General features: G+C 44.9%; 1 protein-coding gene across 1 annotated transcript in view; it reads left to right on the plus strand.

Moving 5' to 3' along the window:
• Positions 1–7,332: 7,332 nt before the first annotated feature.
• Positions 7,333–23,169, plus strand: part of EPHX2 (epoxide hydrolase 2) — a 51,789-nt gene continuing 35,952 nt past the window's right edge. The window contains exons 1-3 of the mRNA XM_037024613.2: positions 7,333–7,528; positions 17,149–17,233; positions 22,558–22,717. Of these exons, the coding sequence (XP_036880508.2) occupies positions 7,428–7,528; positions 17,149–17,233; positions 22,558–22,717 (346 nt within the window). The 5' untranslated portion in view covers positions 7,333–7,427. The remainder of the gene's footprint in view (positions 7,529–17,148; positions 17,234–22,557; positions 22,718–23,169) is intronic.

Below are 23,169 nucleotides of genomic sequence, written 5' to 3' on the forward strand. Positions count from 1 at the left end.
AAATAGGACTGCAGCCAGTCCTCATCCAGGCGGCCTGTAGTCCTCCCCTCCCGCCCTCTCCCCACAGCTAGCCTCCTGTAGGACCACCGGCGGCTCACCCTGCCGCCTGGCTTGGCTGTAGCTTGCCTGCCTCCTCAGCTCTCTTGCTGGTGACCTTGCACCTCAGTTCCCAGGGGAGCACCGTCATCCTTCTCCAAACCGTAACCAGCCCCCTGGCTCCTCTCTGGGATCAAACCAGGAGTCCTGCTCCCCTTTCTGGGCACAGCGAGGCTTGGTCCCCGTGCTCTCCATTGTGTCCCCATCTACTGAGCACCCCCAGGCTGTCTCCGGTCTTTCCCTCACCCTCCCACTTGATAGCCCCCGTCAGCCCCTCAATAAACTCACCTTCCATCCTGAAAACCTCTTCGGGGCTGCCTCCCCCCTACAGCTGCTTGCTATCTTGTCTCATCTTCTTTGCTAAAAGCACCAGGCCTTGGACATGACGGCCAAAGTTTGATTTTGGACTTGGCTCAGTGTACAAGGCTGTAGTTTTCTGTGCCTTGTTTCCACGTATGTAAAAGGAGGAAGTGGTACCTATGTCATAGGCTTGTTATGGGGAATAAATGAGTTAGTGCAAATAAAGGGCTTAGAATGGTGAAATAATACATGGTACATACCCATATATACTTATGTGCATAAGTATGTGTATGTGTGTAAACATATATTTATACATGTGTATATGATTGTATTATCTTTTTGGAATATTAAGACATGAATTACAGAAAAGGCATGAAGCACACATATTCCCACTATCCATAATTAACAAATGTTAATATTTCACCGTATATACTTTCATATTGATACATATGTGCATATGTGGAGAGGTATATACACACAAACGCATACATTTCTATCTCTGTGGGTATGTGTGTAAAGTTATACATCTATTAAATGCGTACATTCTCCGAAGAGAAAGACAGGAAGGAAGGAAGGGAGGAAGGAGGGAGGGAGGGAGGAGGGGGACATAATCATAGGCGGCAATCAGTCAGGGTTCTCGGTTGCAAGTAATAAAAAGCTATTGATTAAGCCCAAAATGATTTTATTTAGGGATACTGGGTAGTTCACAGAAGCACTCAGAGAGCTGGAGGACCTGTTTGGGGCACTGTGAGAGCAAAGGAAACATCTGGCAGATGGGAGCCAAAATCACAAGCCATCACCTGCGGGCCCCGCTGCTGCATACCTGGATGCACAGCTTGCACCGTCTGTCGCTGGTGCCGCTGTCACTGCTGTCCCTGGGGATCAGCTGCAGCTGCTGCTGCCAGAATTAATTCTCCTCTGTCTCTGCCTCTCTGTGTCACCAGCTCCCAGTACAGGGGTCAGGACAGACACGTCTGATTAACCATGCGCCCGTGAACGAGACACAAGGAAGCTGAGGAAGCAGGAATCTGGTGGTTTGAGCTTCTGTGTGGAAGGTGGTCTCTGTCACCTTCAAAGTAGGAACATTCCCAAAATATAAAGAGTTTAAATGCTGGGAAGCTCCCTAAAATCTAGCTCTTTGGCTCCTAACATCAATGCACCACAACTTTCTATAATTACACTTTGGAAAAATGGTCACATGTAACTGTTCTAAAATTTATACCCAGAACTTGTCTTAATTAGGTATGCTAAGGCATGCAGACGTGGGAATGCTTGCCGTGAAGGATGAAGTCTACACTCACAGGAGCATAACCCCTAGAAAGAGCAGTCGTGGCATGCCACACATGGCCACATGCGGTCACGCCAGGGCCAGCCAGGGGGCAGAAAGGGCATAGGAGGAAGCACGGCTCAGACTGTTCACTGGAGTTTCTGCAGAAAGGCAAGGCGGACCCAGTATGCAGCTTGGGGTTGAATGGTCTGAATAATTCTGGGGGGCTGCGGGGACAGGGCTGGTCTCTAGTTGCTCAGTACCTGGCCCTGGGGAATGTATCTAGTGCAGGGGGAGCATATGGGTTGGTGTGTGAAAGGTAAAGGTGGGTGGGGGTGTTGGCTCGGGGATGCCTGGGGCGTTTGTAATATGATTTTGTACTTCCATGAAAACAGGGTCCCAGGCAGATGGAAGCAGCTTCAGCTGTTCATTTGGCCTTGTGAGTAGTGGATGCCAAGGAGACAAAATATGAAATCAAAGAAAACACAGAACGCTAGCATGAGGCAACCATTCCTCACAGAAAAGGAAGTGCTCATCCTGACCCCAAAGGGACACGCCCCCAGGCCTCATCAGCTTCTCCCTCCGGCTCCTGTCTCTCTTGGGCCAGGGCGCATATTTGCTCTGATCCCAACCACATCATCTTGAAATTCTGTTTCCTGTGGAGTAAATCATACAGTTCACCAAAAGCACAGTGTTATCAATTACTGAGTGGACAGAAAATAAAATAAATGAGCAAAGAAGAGAACGTAGGTGGGCACAGCCCTCGTTGCTATGAAGGATCATTCTGTGGGAGTTGGTATGTGTCGCGTTCCTCTCCATCACGGCAGGGCTCAATGCCATCAGCTTGCCACCAGGTGGATAATGGGAGTCCCAGGGCTTGGGCACCCTACCCAGAGCTCAGGGCTTGGCCCTGCTGGGGGGCGTTGGGCACTGGGTGGTGGCAACAGTAGGGGTCATATCAGAAGCAACATCTGCCGTCGGAGTCACCTGATGAAGTTTGCAGCCATCCATGGACATCCTACAAGGCCCATACAACTTAGGCAGAGGTTGGGAGTAATCAAAATGAGCATCTTTGCATTACTCTGGTCTTTGCTGGTGGTCCTTATCCTTGTGATTCCCCAGAGACCTGGTACTGGTTTTGTTCATCATTTTGTTACAGAGGCTTCATCCTGGTTCTTCCTTCTAAGACACAGGACCGGAGATGCAGCCGCTTCCCACCCCCGTGATCAAGATGATGGTCCCCCCCACACTGACGCATTTCTTAAGGCCTTGGAAAAGGGACTGTCTCACGATTGCTCTCATATTAGGGAGACCTGGCTAGGTCATACATTAAAAAATGCATTTCAACGTTCCTATTTCCCCAAGTCTTCCTTCTGACAAATAAGAAAAACTATAAGTAGCCACCATAAATATTCTCAGTCCCATTCCTCTCATTGCTCCAGAAGCAACGGGCAACTCCTTGAATTAATCATTCCACTAAAATGGAAGCTTCTTCACTGTCCTTCTTTTTGCCTGTTTTATCTACCAATGAATCCCAAGTGCCTAGAAAGTGCCAAGCACATACAAAGTGCTTAATACATATTTGTTGAATGAATTAAAGAAAGTCGCTTGCTGCATTAAAGAAAGACAAAGCTTCAGGTAGGTGTTTAGAAAACTGCCAGCAGCAACTTAAGCGTGAGTCTAACACCTGTTATGGATTGAGTTCCCCTCAGGTCTTGTCCCCACGGCAGGAATTGAAAGGCAGTAACACAACAGAGAAGCAGAGTGAAAGTTTTATGGGCACACAGTCCAAGGGAGGAGCAGGCCAGCCTCAAAGTAGACTAAGGCATAGATTTAGGGAAGGGTCTATTTATCATGACCTACAGGGGAGGTGCCTGTTTGATTGACAGGGTTGACAGCTCTAGTTACATACATCCATTCCTCTTGGTGTGTGTGTCTTTTCCAAAAATGCATGCAGAAAAAGCCAGTGGAGTAGTCAGAGAGTAAAACAGCAATTTTATTTTAATGAGATTATGCAGAGGGTGGTTTGGGCGGTTCTTCGTTTCGTACCACTGCACCTGGGTTGGGACCTGGTTGGGACGGGCTTGGCCTGGTCCCGATGGGCAAGAAGTTATCTCCCAGGAAAGCCTTTGTTGTCTTCAGGTGGGACCCCCTACCTGGGCACAATTTGGTAAGTTTTTTCCCCTGAACATTAGCTTCCTCTTCCCCTCCCCCAGTGCTCATGTCTCTCTACCGAACACACCTATAGCAGGAGAAACTCTCTGCCACTAGGAATTAGTGTGTGATCCCTCTCTACCACTAGGAATTAAAGAGTTTTAAAATAGGGATAGAAAACTAAGGTCTAGCAGCAGATGGGAAAGGGGTGGCAGTGGCAGGTAATCCAAACAAAACTTAATGACTTCGCTGTAAATTCATGACAGCCTTGATGATTGACATCAGGTGTAAATTCTGAACTTTTGCTACCACATTAGCCATGTTGCATGATTCTGTTATCACCTAAAACATATTTTATCAGCATTAAAACTAGCAGACCCAATGGTTAGGATTCACATTTCAAAAAGACACCTGTTTCCCTGGCCCAGCTGAGAAAGCTCTTATCTTCCTGTACCTTGGGTGGCCGAACGCACAGGGAACAGTAAAAGGCAATTGAGACCTCTAATCTTCACCTAGGCAATTCAGCAAGTTCTGGAACCCACAAGGTATTATAAACTATTCCAGACCAGATCAATCTACTAGTTTACTGCCCCTGAATACACAAATGTCCATGTGAAAGCTTCATAAGCTCCTCTTAACCAAAGATGATTTCCATCTTAAAGTGGAATTTCATACTGATACAGGGCAGAGACAGGAGACAAGCATCATAATTAACTTTCCAAACAAGCTGAGATATAAACAGTATCGTAAGAACAGGAGGGATTCCATCCCATTTTAAAAACCAGAGAGTTAAGAAGTAAGATTCTTACTGTATTCTTTGCTAACCAGATAATAACCCACTTTAAAGCGACACAAACAGTCTTAACTGATATATACTCCCAGAGAGAAGCCACTATCCTGGGGAGGAAACCGGATCAATAAATTTCATGTTAAGTTTATTTTGCAGAATTAGCTGGAGGACTGATAATAGAGGAGAGACCTGGTGTCTCTCACCAGAAATAAGTATCTTGAGACCACCTGACACGTCTACACCCCTGGCCCTTTGTCACATTCCTGAAAATGCTTAAAAAAGGGAACCCCAGCCTTTCAGTGCACCTCCTCTCTGAGGTTGCCTGCACTTTCCTTTCCTTTAAGCAAACTCACTGCTCAACTTAATTGCATTTTGTCTCTCCCTACCTATATTGTAACAAAAAAAAAAGCGTCTTTGTTTCTTAACTATTTCATTCTATTTCCAAGTTTCCACTTAGTCTTCTCTTTACTCCTGATAACTAGGGAGGAACTGCTGCGAGCTCTGATTTGGGCCTGTGGGTTGCCATTGCCCAGGTGTCCTGGGGAGAACTGCAGCTGCAGGAGCCTGCCTAAAAATCGCCCTTCTTTGGGAAGTTCTCAGAATATAATCTCACTCCATCCTGTGCTCCACGGCTCCCCAAATCCTGGGTAGTAGGGGTGAGTCCCCACTGCACCCAAGCAGTGGGCAGTGCAGATCCAAGCAGACACGGGACACCCGGTGACCCTGGCTTTAGGAGCTGGCGAGGGAGACTTTCCTGTGCCAAGCAGTTCAGTGAGCTCCCTCCTCCTCCCCTCTGCACTCTCCCTCCCTCAGCTGCCTGCAAGGCTGCTGGCATTCATGACTACTCCTGCCCTAACGAAGTCCTTCCCTACCTGCTTGAGAATTCTTTCTCATTCAGAGTCAAGAACCCACCTGCTTGAGAATTCTTTCTCATTCAGAGTCAAGAACCCACCTGTTAGAGAATTCTTTCTCATTCAGAGTCAAGAACCCTCCACTGTCCAGGTTGAAGGTTTCACCTGGTGCTGTGCACGGGGAGAGACCTCCTCAGACGCAGCTGCCTGGCAACAATAGTTTCTTATTTTCCTTCCCCAAAGTGGGGGGATTTATAACATCCAGTCCTGTCAGTGTGTCCTTCCTCTTGACTTTGCTACTTTTATGTAATATGTACATATGTACTCCTAACAGGTATTGCACTAGGCAGGCAACAAAAATCACTCTAACAGATTTAATACAGGAATTAGGAACCTATTCAACCTTTTTTTTAAATTAAAGTATCACTGATATATAATCTTATGAAGGTTTCACATGAACAACATTGTGGTTTCAACATTCACCTATATTATTAAGTCCTCCCCACCACGTTGCAGTCACTGTCCATCAGCGTAGTAAGATGCTAGAGTCACTACTTGTCTTCTCAGTGATATATGGCCTTCCCCATGACCTACCTATATTGTAAGTGCTAATTATAATGCCCCTTAATCCACTTCTCCCTCCTTCCCCACCTGCCCTCCCCACCACCTTCCCTGTGGTTGTAGCTAGCCGTTTCTTGGAGTGTGCTGGTTTCGTTCCTTCAGTTTTGCTTTGTTATACTCCACAAATGAGTGAAATCGTTTAGTATTTGTCTTCTCCACCTGGCTTAGTTACTGAGCATAATACCCTCTAGTTCCATCCACGTTGTTGCAAATGGTTATATTTGTTTTCTTTTTATGGCTGAATAGTATTCCATTGTGTATATGTACCACTTCTCTATCCATTCATCTATTGATGGACACTTATGTTGCTTCCATATCCTGTCTACTGTAAATAGTACTGTGATAAACATAGGGGTGCATATGTCTTTTTGAATCTGTGATCTTGTTTTCTTAGGGTAAATTCCTAGGAATGGAATTCCCGGGTCAAATGGTATTTCTATTTTTAGTTTTTTGAGGAACCTCCATACTGCTTTCCAGAATGGTTGAACTAATTTACATTCCCACCAGCAGTGTAGGAGGGTTCCCCTTTCTCTGCATCCTCACCATCATTTGTTGTTCCTTGTCTTTTGAATGTTGGCCATCCTAACTGGTGTGAGGTGATATCTCATTGTGGTTTTAATTTGGGTTTGTTCTGCGCCAGCACCAAATTGTTTTGATTACTGTGGCTTTGTAGAACTTGAAGTTAGGGAGCATAATCCCCCCAGCTTTGTTCTTCCTTCTCAGGATTGCTTTGGCTGTTCAGGGTCTTTTGTGAACCTACACAACCTTTGAAAGGAATGGAAGAGTGACCTCCAGGCCAGGGTCCTGGACACACCCCCACTGGGCCAGAAGCTGCTGCCTCTGCGCCAGTCAGCTGGCTACCGCAGGGACTGAGCCCTTCTCAGGCCTCCCTTCTCTCAGGGAAAAGCCTGGCAAGTTCGCCCCACGTGGTCAGCATGTCCCAGGGACCTGGGTCCGCCTCTTCCGTCAGTCGCCGTGGGAGCGCGGGGGTACTTGGCCCAAGGCGGTCAAGCCATAGGCGGGATCCCAGCCCCGGTCCCGGGGCCGGAGGCGGTGGAGATAAGCCGGGAAGCAGAGGATGCCCCGACACCAGGACAGCCCTGTGGGGCGCGACTCGGCGGGACCAGGGCAGGGGGCGTGGCCCCGGCCCGGGCAGGGGGCGGGGCGGATCAGGGGACGGAGGGCGAGGCCAGGAGAGCCGGGCCAGCTCAGGGCAGGGGCGGAGTCAGCCCCGGGCAGGGGGCGGGGCCGGGCTCGCCGCGCGGGGACCCCGCCGCCCGGATTCCACTCCGGCGCCCGAGCCTGCGGGGACTCCTCTCCCGGGTGGGAGGCCGAGGCGCGGGGCGCCATGGCGCTGCGTGCGGCCGTGTTCGGCCTGGACGGGGTCCTGGCGCTGCCCTCGGTCTTCGGCCACTTGGGCCGCGCCGAGAAGGAGCTGGCGCTGCCAGGGTAAGGGGCCCCGGGCTGGGGCTGCGCGGGTGGGCCCGGGGTCCCTGCGCACGTCCAGGTTGCCCGGGGGAGCGCCCTGCGGAGGGTTAGAGCCCTTACCGGGCCCTGAAACCCCGGGTATGTAAGTACATCCATTGTCTTTTAATACCGAGCAATTAAATCTCTAAAAGGACTCTGAAACTGCCCTCAGTACTGAAAGCTTTTTCCTAAAGTGAGAGGAGTTACTCGCTGAATTCTGTGCTTCCCTTTTGTACTGGAATGGTTCTTAAAAGGCGCTGAGGTTTACAAGAGAAAAAGGTTCTGTGCGTTTCAACTTTACTCATATATACGTAATAGCAAACTAAAGAAACAGCCCCAAAGCCTAATCGCTGGGAAATGGTAAACCAGAAAGCGTCACCAATAAAGGTGACATTCAGAGTGAGATTTCATCAGAAAATAATCTGTTATAATAAGTGAAAAAAAAAACACCCACCAGAATGTAAAACTATTTACACAGCATGGTATCAACCATAAGGGGCAAGAAAAGCTACATGTAGAAAAAGTGTCTGGAAGAAATATCCCAAAATATCGCTGGGATGAATCCCAGTGGGATTATGAATTAGTTACTTCATTTTTCTACCTTCTTGTATTTTCCATTTTTTCTACTTATGAACATGTGTTTTTCTTAATAGAAGGAAGAAAGGAAAGCATACTAAACAGTTAAAAAGAAATAAATATCACCCTGACAACACCCAAGGAAGAGTAAATCACAAACTACCGGCAAGAATAATGAGTAGGGTGGAAGCTTTGAGAATTCGGCCCTGTGTTGTTTCATAGCAAATTAATGCTCAGAGACTTGAGTTTGTCTTTGCCAGCAGTTTATTTAACTCGGATTCACGGCAGGAATTGCGCAAGCTAGTGGCATACAGGATAATGTCTCTTACTAAGGCAATAAAATAATATACTCCACATCAATGATAGATTAATTCCATTTTTGTTCCAGGCAAGGGGAAATGAAAGGAATAAAGTCCAAATTTAGTTGCGGTCTACCTTTATGAGTTGGTACTCTGCAAAAGTAAAAGTCCCCTGTTGCTAGAGATGGTTGCTAGGAAACAAGGATTCTGGTGTTGACTGGTGGGAGGATCTCCCTGGCAGGGCCCCTGCAGGACTTTCAGCGCTGCTAGTAAGAGTCCTCTTTCCTCGAGCTGGAGAAACTGCCCCAAGGTCCTTGGAGAGCTCTTTAGATCAGTAAGGGGTCGCCTTGCCCAACCAAACATCTGAATGTCCCCACTAACTCAGTATTCCTAGTCTAAATGTCCCCTTGCTGTCCCTGCTTCTTCATGTTGTCACGGATAAGCCCTCGGGGAACCCTTCAGCAGCTGGGCAACTGGGTGCCTGTCAGTGACTGCAGACCACCTGATGACATCCTGCCACAGCTTCACTTCCCTCTTGCATCAAAACAACTCTACTCCTAAAAAGAACTTCATTTTTTGTCTTTGTGATAAGCACGTAGATTTGAAACTCTATCAAATTAATGCACCACATGCCCCGTTTAAGGAATTCTAGAATTTATACGATACCAGAGGCCAACGGGGGTTTTTAAACCTGTTATACTATGTAAATTATAACAAACAGGTGTCTGCAAGCGTGCCAGGCCATAAAGGAGCTCAGAATCTAGAGCATTGCTCATTTGTTCAGATGTGAAAACAGGGTTAGCAAGGGGATTAACTTGATCACGCATAATTAGACGTAGGGGACTGTGAAACCAATTTTTCTGCCTTCCAGTCTAGGATTCTCTGTTGTCTGGTTCATTATGACTTCCCACCTCCCTTGGCCATTGTTCTGGGAAAGGCGTCAATCTGTAGGGCATGAGTAAACCTCAATAATAAGGTCAACCTAAGATTGTCAGGAGGCAATAATTAAGCAAGTTTATTTGGGATCAAAAAAATTACAATTGGGTACACAGATTTGTGTAGCAACCCAAACAGCATCCCATTTTTTTAGGGAGCAAAAAGTCATGGATTTTTAAAAATGAAATAAAGAATGCTTGGTATGTTGTTTACAAAGAATGTTGCTTGGTGTTAGCAACAGAAAACTAATCTTATCTGAACATAACCTATTTGCTAAGGTCAGTAAGCAAAAATCTCAGAATGTAGCAAGTTGCAGGAATTTTGCATTTTTGTAGTTTGGCCCAGTTTGAAAGTTCATGGTGCCCCCAATAAGGGTGTACATAAGGATGCGTTGGATGTATTCCATTTGTGAGTCTACCCCCTTCATGACTAGCCAGCTTCATTTATAAAACCCCTTGACATAAGTGACCCCATTTTATTTCACCTTTTACACTAAGTTTGTCAATAGTAAATTGATATCAATATGTCAACATCAGTAGTAAATACATCAGTAGGTACTTGTTGCCAATAAACAAAAATAAGGCGGCTACCTGTTGATAATCTGAATAACCACATTGTGGATAATTAGAATTTGAGGGTAGTATTGACAGTGGATCCCTCCAGATCGAGGCTTGTCAGTCCAGCTCATTTGCCAGAGGGGTAAGCTGAGGAAGGACTCGTGAGCTTATTTCCTAGAAGGCCTTTTAACCATAGTGTTGCTTTACTTCCTCTTGACTCATACATTTCATTAAAAAAAAAAAGACATAAAAAGAGAGTAAGCTACGAGGTGTGTTTGTCCCTGTGGCCTTACTGATGTGGTGGGGAACATGACTGTGATTCAAGTCACAAGGTACAAGTGTACAAACGTGGGGTACTTATAAAGAGCATTGCTGAACCACACACGTGAAAAGTTTCAGTTCTAGTACTGCTGGGTGACCTTACTTAACCAGTCCTAGTCTTAGCACATTTAAGACTTCAGTCTTAGTCTTAAATTAAGAAAATACCTAACCCTAGAAATTTCTGTGAGGACTGAATTAGGTAACAGGTAAGGTGGATGGGCAGCTGTGTTCCCGGTAACGTTTCTTTATTTACAAAAGTCTCATGCATGTGCAGGGTGATGCGTTGGATGTATTCCATTTATCTAGCGTTGTATTCACTCACACACTCCCTCTGTGACCATGGTAGGGATTATTTCCAGTAGCCAAAGAAGAGGCCTAGCAATGCTAGCTGACTCTGGGAAGTCAGAGTCCTTCACCTTGAACTTGTTAGCCTATGGAGTTGTGAACCAGTCGTGCAGGTGTTAATTGAGAAGGTGAGTCTGAAGGGCCAGCCTTGCATTTCAACATGGTTGGCATCTGGTATGAAAGTTCGGACAGCCACAGATAGTTCAAAGATGAAGGCTGTGCTCTAAGAGGTAAAAAGTTCTCAGGTGATTCAAAGGAGAGAGCAATGAGGTCTGAGCAGGAGAATCAGGAAGCCTAAATGGAGGCAGATCCTGAGAAGAGCTGTAGGAGGTTGATGGGGAGAACTCTGCAGGTGAAGGGAACATTGTAAGCAAAGGCCAGGAGTGGAAGGCATGGGATGGGGACGAGAACACGCAAGATTCCAGTGCAGCCAGGCGGGAGGGGACTCAGAGGGACAGAAGTGGGCAAGTGGTTTGGGACTGTGTTGCTGTGGGACATGGAAGTCCCACAGGCTGAGCGTGTACCCACTTTGAAGGCTGGTGACTTTGAGGGGCTTTGAGATGACATGGACAGGGAGCAAAATAATCAGTGCCCTACCTCAAGGTAGCTGAAGGTTGGGGTGATGGATCAGGTACACTGGGACAAGGAAAGAGGCTGACGCTCACTGTGGTTTGTGGGCCCCTAGACCAGGCTTCTCTGAGGGTTAGGGGGCTGCAGATGGCGGTTACCTTGGCAACGGAGGCGGACATGATCTGGAGGAGCCAGGTTGGTTCCCTGAGATCCAGATCTGATGGGTAGACAGTCACGTGCTTTATTTAATGCCTTTCCCCATTAAAAGGAGGGTCTGCCTGGTGCCCCTGGACTGAAGTAGGGGTGGTTAAAGTGTCAGTTTCTTTCAAAAACGTACACTTGAGAACCTGAGGTGCTTGCCGTATGCAGTGCTCAGGAAGTTGTTTTTGAGCAAGAGAAACGAGTGATCAACAACTACACAAAGAAGAATATTTGAGAACTAGGACCTCTTATTCATATCCTGTATACTGTCTCAGGAAATGTTTATTGAATGCTTCCAGGAACTTCTGGGGCCGTCCCCAAATCTGTGGTTGCATTTTGCACCTCTGGGCAGTCAAGTAGTCACTGAAGCATCTTTCCTATTTTTCATTTTACATATGGGTTTTAATTACACAACACACAGATATATCCTTCCTATGACACTCTTGAACAGAATATGTCGAGCAGGAAACGTCAGCCCCTGTTCACCTTTCCTTTTTCCTCCCCCATCCCAGGTAATTGTAGTTGATACTTAGGCATTTATCCGAAGCCAAGGTTTTTGTTTGTTTCATTGTTCAATATAATGAGTCTTTATTATTATACATATTTGATCATTCAGATGACCAAATATGTATTATGTATTTCCCAGGTCCCAGGTCCATTTGGTCTTCACCCACTGTTCCTGAAAACAGTGCAGTCTTAAAGGTGAAAGGGGTGTTTTGTCATGTTAATGGCTTTTGGACCCCCACCCCCTCAAGGGGCTGGAGGCTGAATCAGCCAATGGCCAATAATTTAGTCAGTCATGACTAATGCAATGAAGCCCTCACAAAACCTCTGAGAAGAGCATATCTCTGCTCTGCCTGCCTGTCCAGTTGGATCCTGCTTTTCTATGCTTGGGAACCCGGACTGCCTGCACGTGCCACCCAACCAGGCCCCAAGCTCCACCAGGACAGAAGCTGCTTTATTTGGGACCTTGCCCTATGTCTCTCTCCATCTGGGGTTAACTTGTACCCTGTACTGGTAAACATGTTTTCCTGAGTTCTGTGAGCAGGTAACAGCTTGGGACTTGCTACCCGGCATCTGGAGTCAGGGGTAAAGGGCAAGCTTGTAGCCGGGCAGGTCGGCTCCGGGCAGATAGCAGCAGAACTGAGTTGAGTTCTTGGACACCCTGCTGGTGTTCGAGAACTGCTTGGTGTTAGGGTGGGAAGACCCCCCTCCCACACACTTACACACATTGGAATAGGCTCCAGGAACACGAGTGGAGTTATACTACTATTACTGCTGTGTATAATATTGTTATTGTTATATATATGCACATAGGAAAACACATCCACACAGTTTGTTTCGTAATTCTTTGGCAATAAAACCTGATCTGACTTCATGTGACTACAAAATCTGACCTGACTTCATTTGGTAGCAAATCTGATCTGAACAAGCATGAGGTTATTTATCATTATCTATCCTGCTGTTATAAGTAGGCACACATTTCACTACAGAAATATTAATGAGTTTGATTAAAGGGGCTACCTAAGATACTCCCAGAGGTGTTTCTTACTATATGGTATATCCCCCATTTTACCTTTGCAATCTGAAAAATTCTGAGTTTTGAAACTCATCTGGTTCTGAGGTTTCAGATAAGGGATTGTCAGCTTGTCACGTGTTTACTTTTTTTGCAGACACATTTATGCATAGATGGGGAGGTAGGTAGATTGGTAGAGAGACAAACTAAAATAAATAAATGATAAGATCACAGTACACATACTGTTTTAAATCTTAACTTTTTTTACTTAATTTACTAAATTTTAATCACTTCACTTAGTAGTTGGACATCTTTCTGGGTCCATTTACATATATCTACCTTTCCTTTTTCTAACCTCTCCATAGTATTCCACAATATGGATATACTGTAATTTATTTAAATATTTCCCTGGTGCCGGACATGCAGTTATTTTTAAGTTGTCACTGTTACCGTGTCACTGCAGTTTTCTGTAGGGCAGTTTTCTGAAAGTGAAGTCACCAGCTGGAATGTATCTACATTTAAAATATTGATAGATATTGATAGATCAATTTCACCGAAGTTGATCGCTATTACCAGCAAGAGGGTTAGTTGGATTCAAGATAGTCGACTGTTAACAGAAACAAAACTCCAAGGAAGTTCCATCTGCCCTGACAGTGCGGGAGAAGGCCAGCCCCAGCCCCTCGTTGGAGGCGGCCCTTTAAACATTTGCCAGGTTGGTGGATGAAAAATACCGTCTTCTCAGTTTACATTTTTCTCTTCACCACTCACTTTAATTGGCTATTTGTGTTTCTTCCGTTGGTATTTACCACTTTATACTCTTTACCCATTTTTGTATCAGATTGTCACTTTCTTTTTGATTTCTACTATGATTTTATGTTTCATGTTTTCTACTTACCCTTTCTTCTTATGTTTGTCCTGTTTTTCCTGTCTTTAGTTGGGCTGGTTTTCTAACCTCACTCCCACCCTCTACCCAAAAGTCTTTGTAAGGATACATTTGTTTCTACTCTCCTTGTGACTGTGATTTTTTTTAATGTGCCTGTATAGATGCTATGAACATAATCAGCATACATATTTATTGGTATCTCTGTTTGTTGTATAATGAAAAATTTGTCTGATGTTGCCCTGGGCTTTTAGAACAGAGCTTCTGAACACCCTTGATATTTCCTGAGTGATAGGGTGCCATTGTTATGCTACTGAGGATGCTCAGAGGGGCTTCAGAGCTTCAGATGTGCCAGTTGGACCCCTGGGTTGGGGGAGGAAGCTAGAGAGTGAGTTCAATCAGGTGGTAGATGATTTGATTATTCAATGAAACCCCAGTAAAATCTTGGGACACTGAAGCTCAGTGGAGCTTCCTGGCTGGTGGACCCTCTGATTTGCTGGGAAGGTGAGGTTCCCCGCTTTCATGGGGAAAGGACACAGACCCTCTCTGCACCCTCCCAGACCTTGCCTTATGTGTATTCTTTAAAATAGAACTGTAATAATATACATCAACTTAACATAGTTGCAAGTCCAGAAAGAGACCTCAACATGTGTGGTCACTTGAGTTTTCAACAATGACACCACCAAAAGTTAATGTGGAGATTTTTTTTTCCCAACAAATGATAGCCATATTGGGAGGGGGATTTCACCCCTACCTCACACCATTATTACAAATATTATTTTGAAGTTGATCATAGACCTAAATGTGAAAGCTAAAATAATCCAGCTTCTAGAAGAAATCTATGAACTTTAGGTTAGCAAAGATTTCTTAAAAGAACACAGAAAGCTGTAATCATAAGCCAAAAAAAAAAGGCAAATTAGGTATTAAAATTAAGATTTTCCATTCACTAAAGACATCACTGAGAAAGTGAATAAGTAAGCCCTATACATAAAGGTTTGCCACACACATATATGACATTTAAAGTTGCAGACTAGAAGGCCGATGTCAGTCTTAATTGTTTTTTTGTGTGTGTATAATCTGTTTTTCTACACAAAAGGTTGTTTGTTACACTTTTTTATCCTAGGAATTAAGATACTCCCCCAGTATATGCCTCTAGTGTTTTTTTTCATTAATTTTTCCTGGACTTAGGAAATGCTTTTCACCTAAGGACTCAAATCTTTCTTTAGTCCAGACAGATTTTCTCCCATTTTCCTTTGACTATTGCATCTCTGATCTTTCCTTCTGGAATTATTATTGTTTGTTTATTGAAGGAATTTTTGGTCTCCATAGTCTTATCTTTTTGCTTATTAATTTTAGTTGCTTAAGGGACGAGGTGGCCGAGTGGTTAGGCACTGGACCGCTCATTTTAGTTGCTTCATTATTTTGCTCTTTGTTCCCTGGAAAATTTATTGCGTCCTTGATTCACTAGTTTCATTTTGTGTAATAGCCATTTCACTGTTCACTGCCTTTATTAAGTACCCTTAAAGTTTGGAATTCGTGTTTCTAATCCAACAATGTTCTTTTTATCTCAAACTGTTTTTCTTCCTTTCTTTTTTTATTGATATATTGGCAGCTTTTGTTTTAAAGATACATTGGTGTCTCCTCCCTCTATAGCTATATTCTTCCCTGGATTCCTCTTCTTTTATCAATCCCCATTTCCAGGCAGAAAAAAATAATTTTCCCTTTGCTTTCCCATCTCTCCCACGCAGTTTGTTACAGTTAATTGTTTATATATTGCCTCCCTTGTTCTCCCGTGAGCCCCTTCAGGATGGAATCCCAGCACCTAGCATGGTGCCTTGCAGGCCTTAGGTGCCCAATTAAAGATTGGAGTCGAACTGTATCACTTCTTCAAACTGGTTGGCAGCTGTGGAAGAACATGAGGTCTGTTTTTGAGGTGATGGAAATGTTCTAAAACTAGAATGTGGTGATGTTTGCCCAACTCTATAAATTTACTACAAACCATTATCAATCATACATGAGAATTTGATAGTATGTAATTACAGTGTAATGGAAAATAATTGTGGCAAAGCCATTGCTGTTACGAGAAAGTTGAGAAGGCTACAAATGGAAGGAATATATCTTTTTATATTTCACCCGAAGTTGATCGCTATTACCAGCAAGAGGGTTAGTTGGATTCAAGATAGTTGACTGTTAACAGAAACAGAACTCCAGATTGGAGAGATGTGCCCCCGCACGTGGGAATGGTAAATGCTTCTAACGGGCTTGCCAGTGCCAGCGCATTGCAGTCGTTCGCCTGGAGCATGGCACTGACGATGGTAAGTCAGCGTCTGGACTCAGTGGAATAGATGTGGTGATGTGGTTACAGAAACAGGCCAGGGGAGCAGGGGAACAGAAGAGTGTTACCTGCCACGCACACATTCCTGGTGTCTCCCCATGTGAGGGTGGCTGACCCACCCCTCGGGATGGGAAATTACAAGAAAGTGGAATGGGATCTTTTATTTAGTAATATTGGGAAGCGAGAAGCGAATTAGCTGGTACCCACCTCTGTGTCTGCTACTCCTCCAGGCCATGTAGAAGGCGTGACTATGAACCGAGGCGTGTTAATTTGCTAGGGCTGCCGTAACAAAGTACCGTAGACCGGGTGGCTTCAGCCACCGTGCCAGAGGCTGGAAGTCCAAGATCAAGGCGTCAGCTGGGTTGACTTCTGAAGCTTCTCTCCGTGGTCTTCTCTCTGTTCATGTCTATGCCGATCTCCTCTGCAGGACCCCGCTCATACTGGCTCAGGGCCCATCTTAACGACTTCATTTTGACTTAATCACCTCTTTAACTTAATCACCCTATATCCAAATACAGTCACATCCTGAAGTCCTGAGGATTCGGACTTCAACGTGTGAATTTGGAAGTGGCAGGCCCATCTCAGCTCATAACATGAGAACACTTTAAAAATTAGATGAGGTTAAGGTAAAATAGAAACCGTATATGCAGAATCAAAACTAGAGGAAAAAGATTGCATTCCTTTTGAAAAATATGAGCTAATAAAGCAATGCCATGTGCAGATGAGCTGAAGACAGTAACAGCCACATGCCAGCCTTGATTTTGTCCCTTAAGTGGCAATGCTGAAAGTACCTCCAGGTGGAGCGTCTCTGCTGGGTGGTCCCCCATAAGCCACTTCCTCTGTGAGTGTGTTTATCATTTAGTTTATGGTCTTGTATCCCCAGCTGGATTGTTCCTTCCAAGCAAAGATCCCAACTTGAACTTTGCATTTCCCCGTTCCATGGCAGAACGCCTTGGGTAATGCCTTGGATAGGATGTCCACGGATATCATAGTGTCCGTCCGCATGGGCCACCGTGATGAAGTCATCGGAACATTCATGTTGCTCTTGCTTTTGTGTGTCTTCCAGGGGCTTTCTGCATGAAGCTTTCAAGAAGGGAGGCCCAGATGGTTCCAGTGCCCGCCTCATGAGGGGAGAGATCACATTTTCCCAGGTACGGGGATGCCTCGTGGACCCCACTGAGAAGGCATTCTGTGCCTCCATGCCTAATCTCCTGCACTCGCCGTTAAGCCCTCTGCAGTCGGGGCTATGTCTGCTTCACCCATTTACCTCTTATAAATACTTACTCCACAAGATGAGACCGAAGGCCCAGAGACACTGGTTTGCTGTTTCTCTGGGCCTGCCAGAAGGACACGCGCCTTCTAGTGATTGGGAAATTTGCAAGGCTTCAAAGGCCTGTGCTCAGTTCTTACAACAGCCAAAGTAGCCTTTTTTTCCCCTTAAATTATATGCATATAACATAAAATTCACCATCTTGATCATTTTTAAATGTATAATTGAGTAGTGTTAAATATACTCTCATTGTGTGACTACCTTCTGTTGCCAGAACTCTTTAGCTTGCAAAACTGAACTTGCTGTCTCTATGTATTGAGCTACTCTAGGTACGTGGAATGCTGGAATATTCATCCTTTTGTGACTAACTTATTTCACTTAGCATAATGTCTTCGAGGTCCATCCATGCTGTAGCCTGTGTCAGAATTTCCTTCCTTTGTAGGGCTGAGTAATACTCCGCTGTGTGTGGCAACGCCACACCCTGTTGATCCAGGCCTCTGCTGATGGACGCTCGGGTTGCTGCACCTTTGGTAGGAGTAATGCTGCTGTGAGCACGCTACACAGTATCGGTTGACGGCCTTGCTCTCAGTTCTTCTGGGTGTCTATCCAGAAGTGAAATTGTCAGGTCATATGGTAGTTCTGTGTTTAATTTTTTGAGAAACCTCCATACTCTTTTCCACAGTGGCTGCAGCAGTTCACATTCCCACCACCGGTGCACAAGGGTTCCAGTTTTCCCACAGCCTCACCAACCCTTGTTATTCTCTCTTTGTTTTTTGAAGGTAGTCATCCTTAGAGTAGCTGTTATCAGACAGGGCCACTGGGAGGGGTGGATTATTAATTAATAACAATGGGTGACTTCAGAGTTAGATATTAGGGTTTGACTCACAATGCCCACTTATAGACTGTGTGACCCCAGCAAGTTTCAGTTTTACCATCTATGAAATGCGAACTATAATACTACCCATTTCACAGGCTGTTACCATGCCTGAAAAGTGCTTCACACAGGCCCTGACCTACAGTAAGTGCTCAATACATAGTAATTGCTTAAAACTCTCTATCTCTGTCTCACACACACACACTCACACACACACACGTGTGTGCACACATTGTGACAACTGGTAAATGAAAACTAATGATACTGTTGGGAGGAAACATAACTGAAGCTTGAATCCATAACAAAGCTGCAGTAATGCTGTAGGAAGGTAAGAAAGAGGGGCAGTTCTGCAGATTGTCTATGAACATAGGGATTTTGCAGTGAATTTCTAATAATTGCTATGAAAACACAGCACCCATTCAGACTTCTTCAGCCTGTGTGTAGCTTCCAGGACACTCGTATGGTTAGAGGAAGAGGCCTGAAAAACCAAAATGTACTACGAAGAGGCTACTTAGGTTCAATTTGTCTTTTAAAAAGTCTTATCTTGAGAATGCAGGTCATCTTTTAACTTTTCTTTTATGTACCCTATGCAAACAGAAAACTACACAAAGTGTACAGCTTGATGACTTTTCACAAGCTGAATACACCCACGTCACCAGCATGCAGATCAAGACATAAAACATTATCGGCACCATGGCCGCCCCGCTTACGCCCCTTCTAGACCCTACCCCTCCAAGAGAGGTTCCAACTGTATAGATCCCTTTGGCCTGTTTGTACTTTATGTAAATGAATCACACAGATGAACCCTTTTGTGCCTGGTGTCTTTTCCTCAACATAACATTTGTGGGCACCACGGGTGTCACAGGTGTGGAGAGTTTTATTCCCAGTGCTGTGTGACATGCCATTGCGTGAATATACCCCAGTCTGCTTATCCGTTCTGCTTTTTCCCCTACTCTGAGTGACACAGCGAGGTACTGGGAGATTCTGAGCATGAAGTAACCTTATCTGACTTACATTTTTAAAACCTCACTCTGGCTGCTGTGTGAATAGACTGAGAGGGCGAGGCTCATTATAGAGACCCCTTAAGGAAGCTACTGGAAAATCCAGGTGAGGGGTGGTTGTGGCCTAGACTAAGGTAATATTCGTGAAAATGGTAAAAAGTGGTCAAATTCTGGGAGTATTCTGATGGTACATCCAACTGGTTTTCCTGATGGATTGACTGTGCAGCATGAGACAGGCGTTAAGGACGACTCAGGGGCTCTTGGCCAGAGCGAGCTGGAAGTACGAGTTGCCACTAATTAGAATAGGGACACGATGCTGTGAGGCTGGGAAATCAGGTGCTCGGTTGGGAAATGTACTACTTGGAGATGCTTAGTGATATCCAAATACAGTGTAGAACAGGGAGATGGATATACAACCCAGAGCTCAAGAAAGAGGTGGAGACTAAATAAATATATATATTTACAGCATGTAGTTGGTATTTTTAACACCCCTGGGCTCAATACCAACATGGAGGAAGGGAATATAAATGGAGAAGAGGCCAGAGTCCAGGGTACTCTAAAGTGAAAGGTAAGTTTGACGAGGAAGAACCCAACAATAAGAGACTGAGAATCAATCTCCATCGATATGAGTAAAATCAGAAGAATGTGGAGTTCTGAAAACCCAGAAGTGCCCAGTTTCAGGGGAAGGGGGTGGCTACCCATGTCAAGTGCAGCTGACAAGTCCAGTCAAACGAGGCCTGGCAAGGGCCACTTAGACATGGCAACACAACGTGGGGCTCATTGGTAACCTGGACAAGAGGAGTCTCTGCGGAATATGGAGGTGAAAGCCCGATTAGAGTTTGTTCAAGAAAGAACGGGAGGAAAGGGTTTGAAGACTGTGAAGCTTTGGTGCAACGTGGAGCTCGCGGAGTGGGAGGCGGTAGAGTCAGTAAAGAGGTTTTCTTTATGGTAACAGCGTGCTGTTGTGTGCGGATGGCAGTGAGCCAGGAGGCAGGGAGGTAGCCAGAGGGGGAATAAAGAGGGGAGACTCGCTGGGGCCGTGTCCTCGCAAGCCTAAAGGGGTGGATTCCAGTGCCCCGTGGAGGAGTGGAGGTTGGGTGAGAGCAACAGACCGTTCATCTTTGGCAGCAGAAGGGAAGGCAGAGTTCCTGGCCACAGATGCCAGTGGTGAAGATTTGTGACGGTGGGAACTTGCAGAAAATCTCTTCCAATCATTCTCCCTTCCTCCAATCCCATCCGTGACCTTCACTGTTTCTAGGATGATCTTTCTAAATGCACATCTGCTTATGTAATGTTCTCTCTTAATTTTATTTATTGATTTTTTATTTAACAGTCTGGGGTTGGAGGATTTTTATTATTTTTATGGAAAGGTGAATTCTTTCATAAGTTTTCCAGTATCATTCATGGTTTTAGTCTAGTCACATTTTATATTTCATCTTACATCAATTTTGGCATTTGTATACTTTTTTTCTTTTTATCTTTTGACCTCCTTTTCCCCATTTATCCCCCTGGACTCCCCCAGCCCGGCCTACAACCTGCCTCTGGCTGCTACCAATCTGGACTCTATCTATGAGCTTGGCTTTTTCTCCTTTTCTTTTCTTTTCTCTTTTTCTTCTCCCCTCCCCTCTTCTTTCTCTTCTCTTTATTTAGATTTCATGTATGAGAGCTCATATAATATTTGTCTTTCTCTGACTTATTTCACTTAGCATAATGCCTCAAGGTCCATCCATATTATTGCCAATGGCAAGATTTCATTCTTTTTTATAGCTGAGGAGTATTCTGAAATGTATGTGTATATATGTACCACATCTTTACCCATTCATCCACTGATGGGTACTTGGGTTGCTTCCATATCTTGGCTATTGTAAATAATACTGCAGTGAACATGGTGGTGCAGATACCTTTGCAAGCTAGGCTTTTTGTTTTATTTGGATATATATCCAGAAGGGGGATTGCTGGATCTTATGGTTCCATTTTTAATTCTTGGAGAGACAGTGCTGACAGTTCCTTTTTCTCCACATTCTCACAACACTTGTTATTTCTTGTCTTTCTGATAATGGCCATCCTGGCATGTGTGAGGTGATAGCTCACTGTGGTTTTGATAGCATTTCCCTGATGATTAGCGATGTGGAGCATCTTCTCATGTGCCTGTTGGCCATCTGTATGTCTTCTTTGGAAAAATGTCTATTTAGATCTGCTCATTTTTTAATTGGATTGTTTGCATTTTTGCTATTGAATTGTAGGATTTCCTTACATTGCTTGAATATTAACCCCTTATCAGATAGATGTTTTGCAAATATGTTTTCCCATTCAGTAGGTCGCCCCTGCATGCTGTGCAGAAGCCTTTTAGTTTAATGTCGTCCCGCTTGTTTATTTTTGCTTTTGTGGCTTTGCTTTTGTCTGATACCAAGGAGCTGACCACCTACGTTTTCTTCTAGCAGTTTTATGGTTCCAAGGTCTTTAATCCATTTGAGTGTCATCCTTTCGCACAGTGTTGTCCAGTTTTCCCGACGACATTTATTGAAGAGACTGTCCTTTCTCCATTGTATATTCTTGGCTCTTTTGTGGTAGATTAATTGCCCACATATGCATGGGTTTACTACTGGGCTCTCTATCATTCTGCTATTGATGGGTATTTGGGTTAGTTTTCAGTTTGGGACTCATAGAAATAGTGCTGCTATGATATTGGGTGAATATATCACAATCCATTCAGCTATTAACGGGTATATCAGTTTGCTAGGGCTGCCTGAACAAAACACCACAGTCTGGGTGGCTTCTACAACAGAAATTTCTTTTGTCCCAGTTCCGGAGGCTGGGAGCCAAGTAGGATGTCAGTAAGGTTGGTTTCTTGTGAAACCTCTCTCCTGGGCCTGCAGATGGCCACCTCCTCCATGTGTCCTCAGAGTCTTTCCTCTATGTGTGTCTATGTCCTAATCCCCTGCTCCTATGAGGACAGCGGCCATACTGGATTAGGGCCACCTATGACCTCATCTTCCCTTATCTCCTTCAAGACCCTATCTCCAAGGATAGTCACACTTTGAGGTCCTGGGGATTAAGACCGCAACATGAGTTTTGGAGGGAGACAATTCAGCCCATGACAGGGGCACTGGGGTAGTTTCCAGCTTGGGGCTCCTAGGAATAGGGCTGCTATGAATGTTTTTGTACTTGTTTTTTGGTGAACATATGTAGGTGTTTCCACTGGGTATATGTTCAGGACTGCAGTTGCAGGACCACAGGGCATGCATGTGTGCAGATGTAGCACATGCCACCCAAAGCTTTTCCACGTGGTTGTACCAGTTGACAGAGCCCCTCCTCCATTCACTTTTACAGTGGGTGCCGCTCCAGGAAGAATACTGCAGGAAATGCTCGCAGGACTCTGGAATCCGCCTCCCTGAGAATTTCTCTATAAATCAGATCTTTGGCAAAGCAGTTTCAGCAAGAAAGATCAGCCACCCCATGCTTCAGGCAGCTCTTGCTCTCAAGAAGAAGGGTAAGGATCCAGTCTGGCCATTGTCTAATTCAGTGACACCAGAAGCCTTGGAGGGTTGGGTCAGAATACATCTAAATGTGTTTGACAAATCTCCTGAGCCTTGAGGAAAAGCCATTCTTAAAACATAAGCCCCCAAGTAAGTTTTATCCACTGACGAAAAACAGCACTATCAGAATAGCTGGAAAAAATTAAAGAATTTTATTTAGTAAAGCAATTTGTGCCAGAGACTACCTCGTGAGCAAAATTCTTTCCCTCCAGCAACACCAGTAATGACCTGAATGACCCAGCTCTTTGTCACAGTAATTAAAAAACAAGGCCTTTTAAGCAACTGTGATTTTTCTTTCCCTCCAGATACCAGAGTAGCTGAGCTGTGAGCTGGCTGACATGAAGTCAGCTGGCGTCAAGGGTCTAGGACACATAATCATGTTCATTCAGTAGGCATTTGTTTAGGG

The sequence above is a fragment of the Manis javanica genome, chromosome 3, assembly GCF_040802235.1.
Source record: "Manis javanica isolate MJ-LG chromosome 3, MJ_LKY, whole genome shotgun sequence".
Classification (NCBI taxonomy): Eukaryota; Metazoa; Chordata; class Mammalia; order Pholidota; family Manidae; genus Manis; species Manis javanica.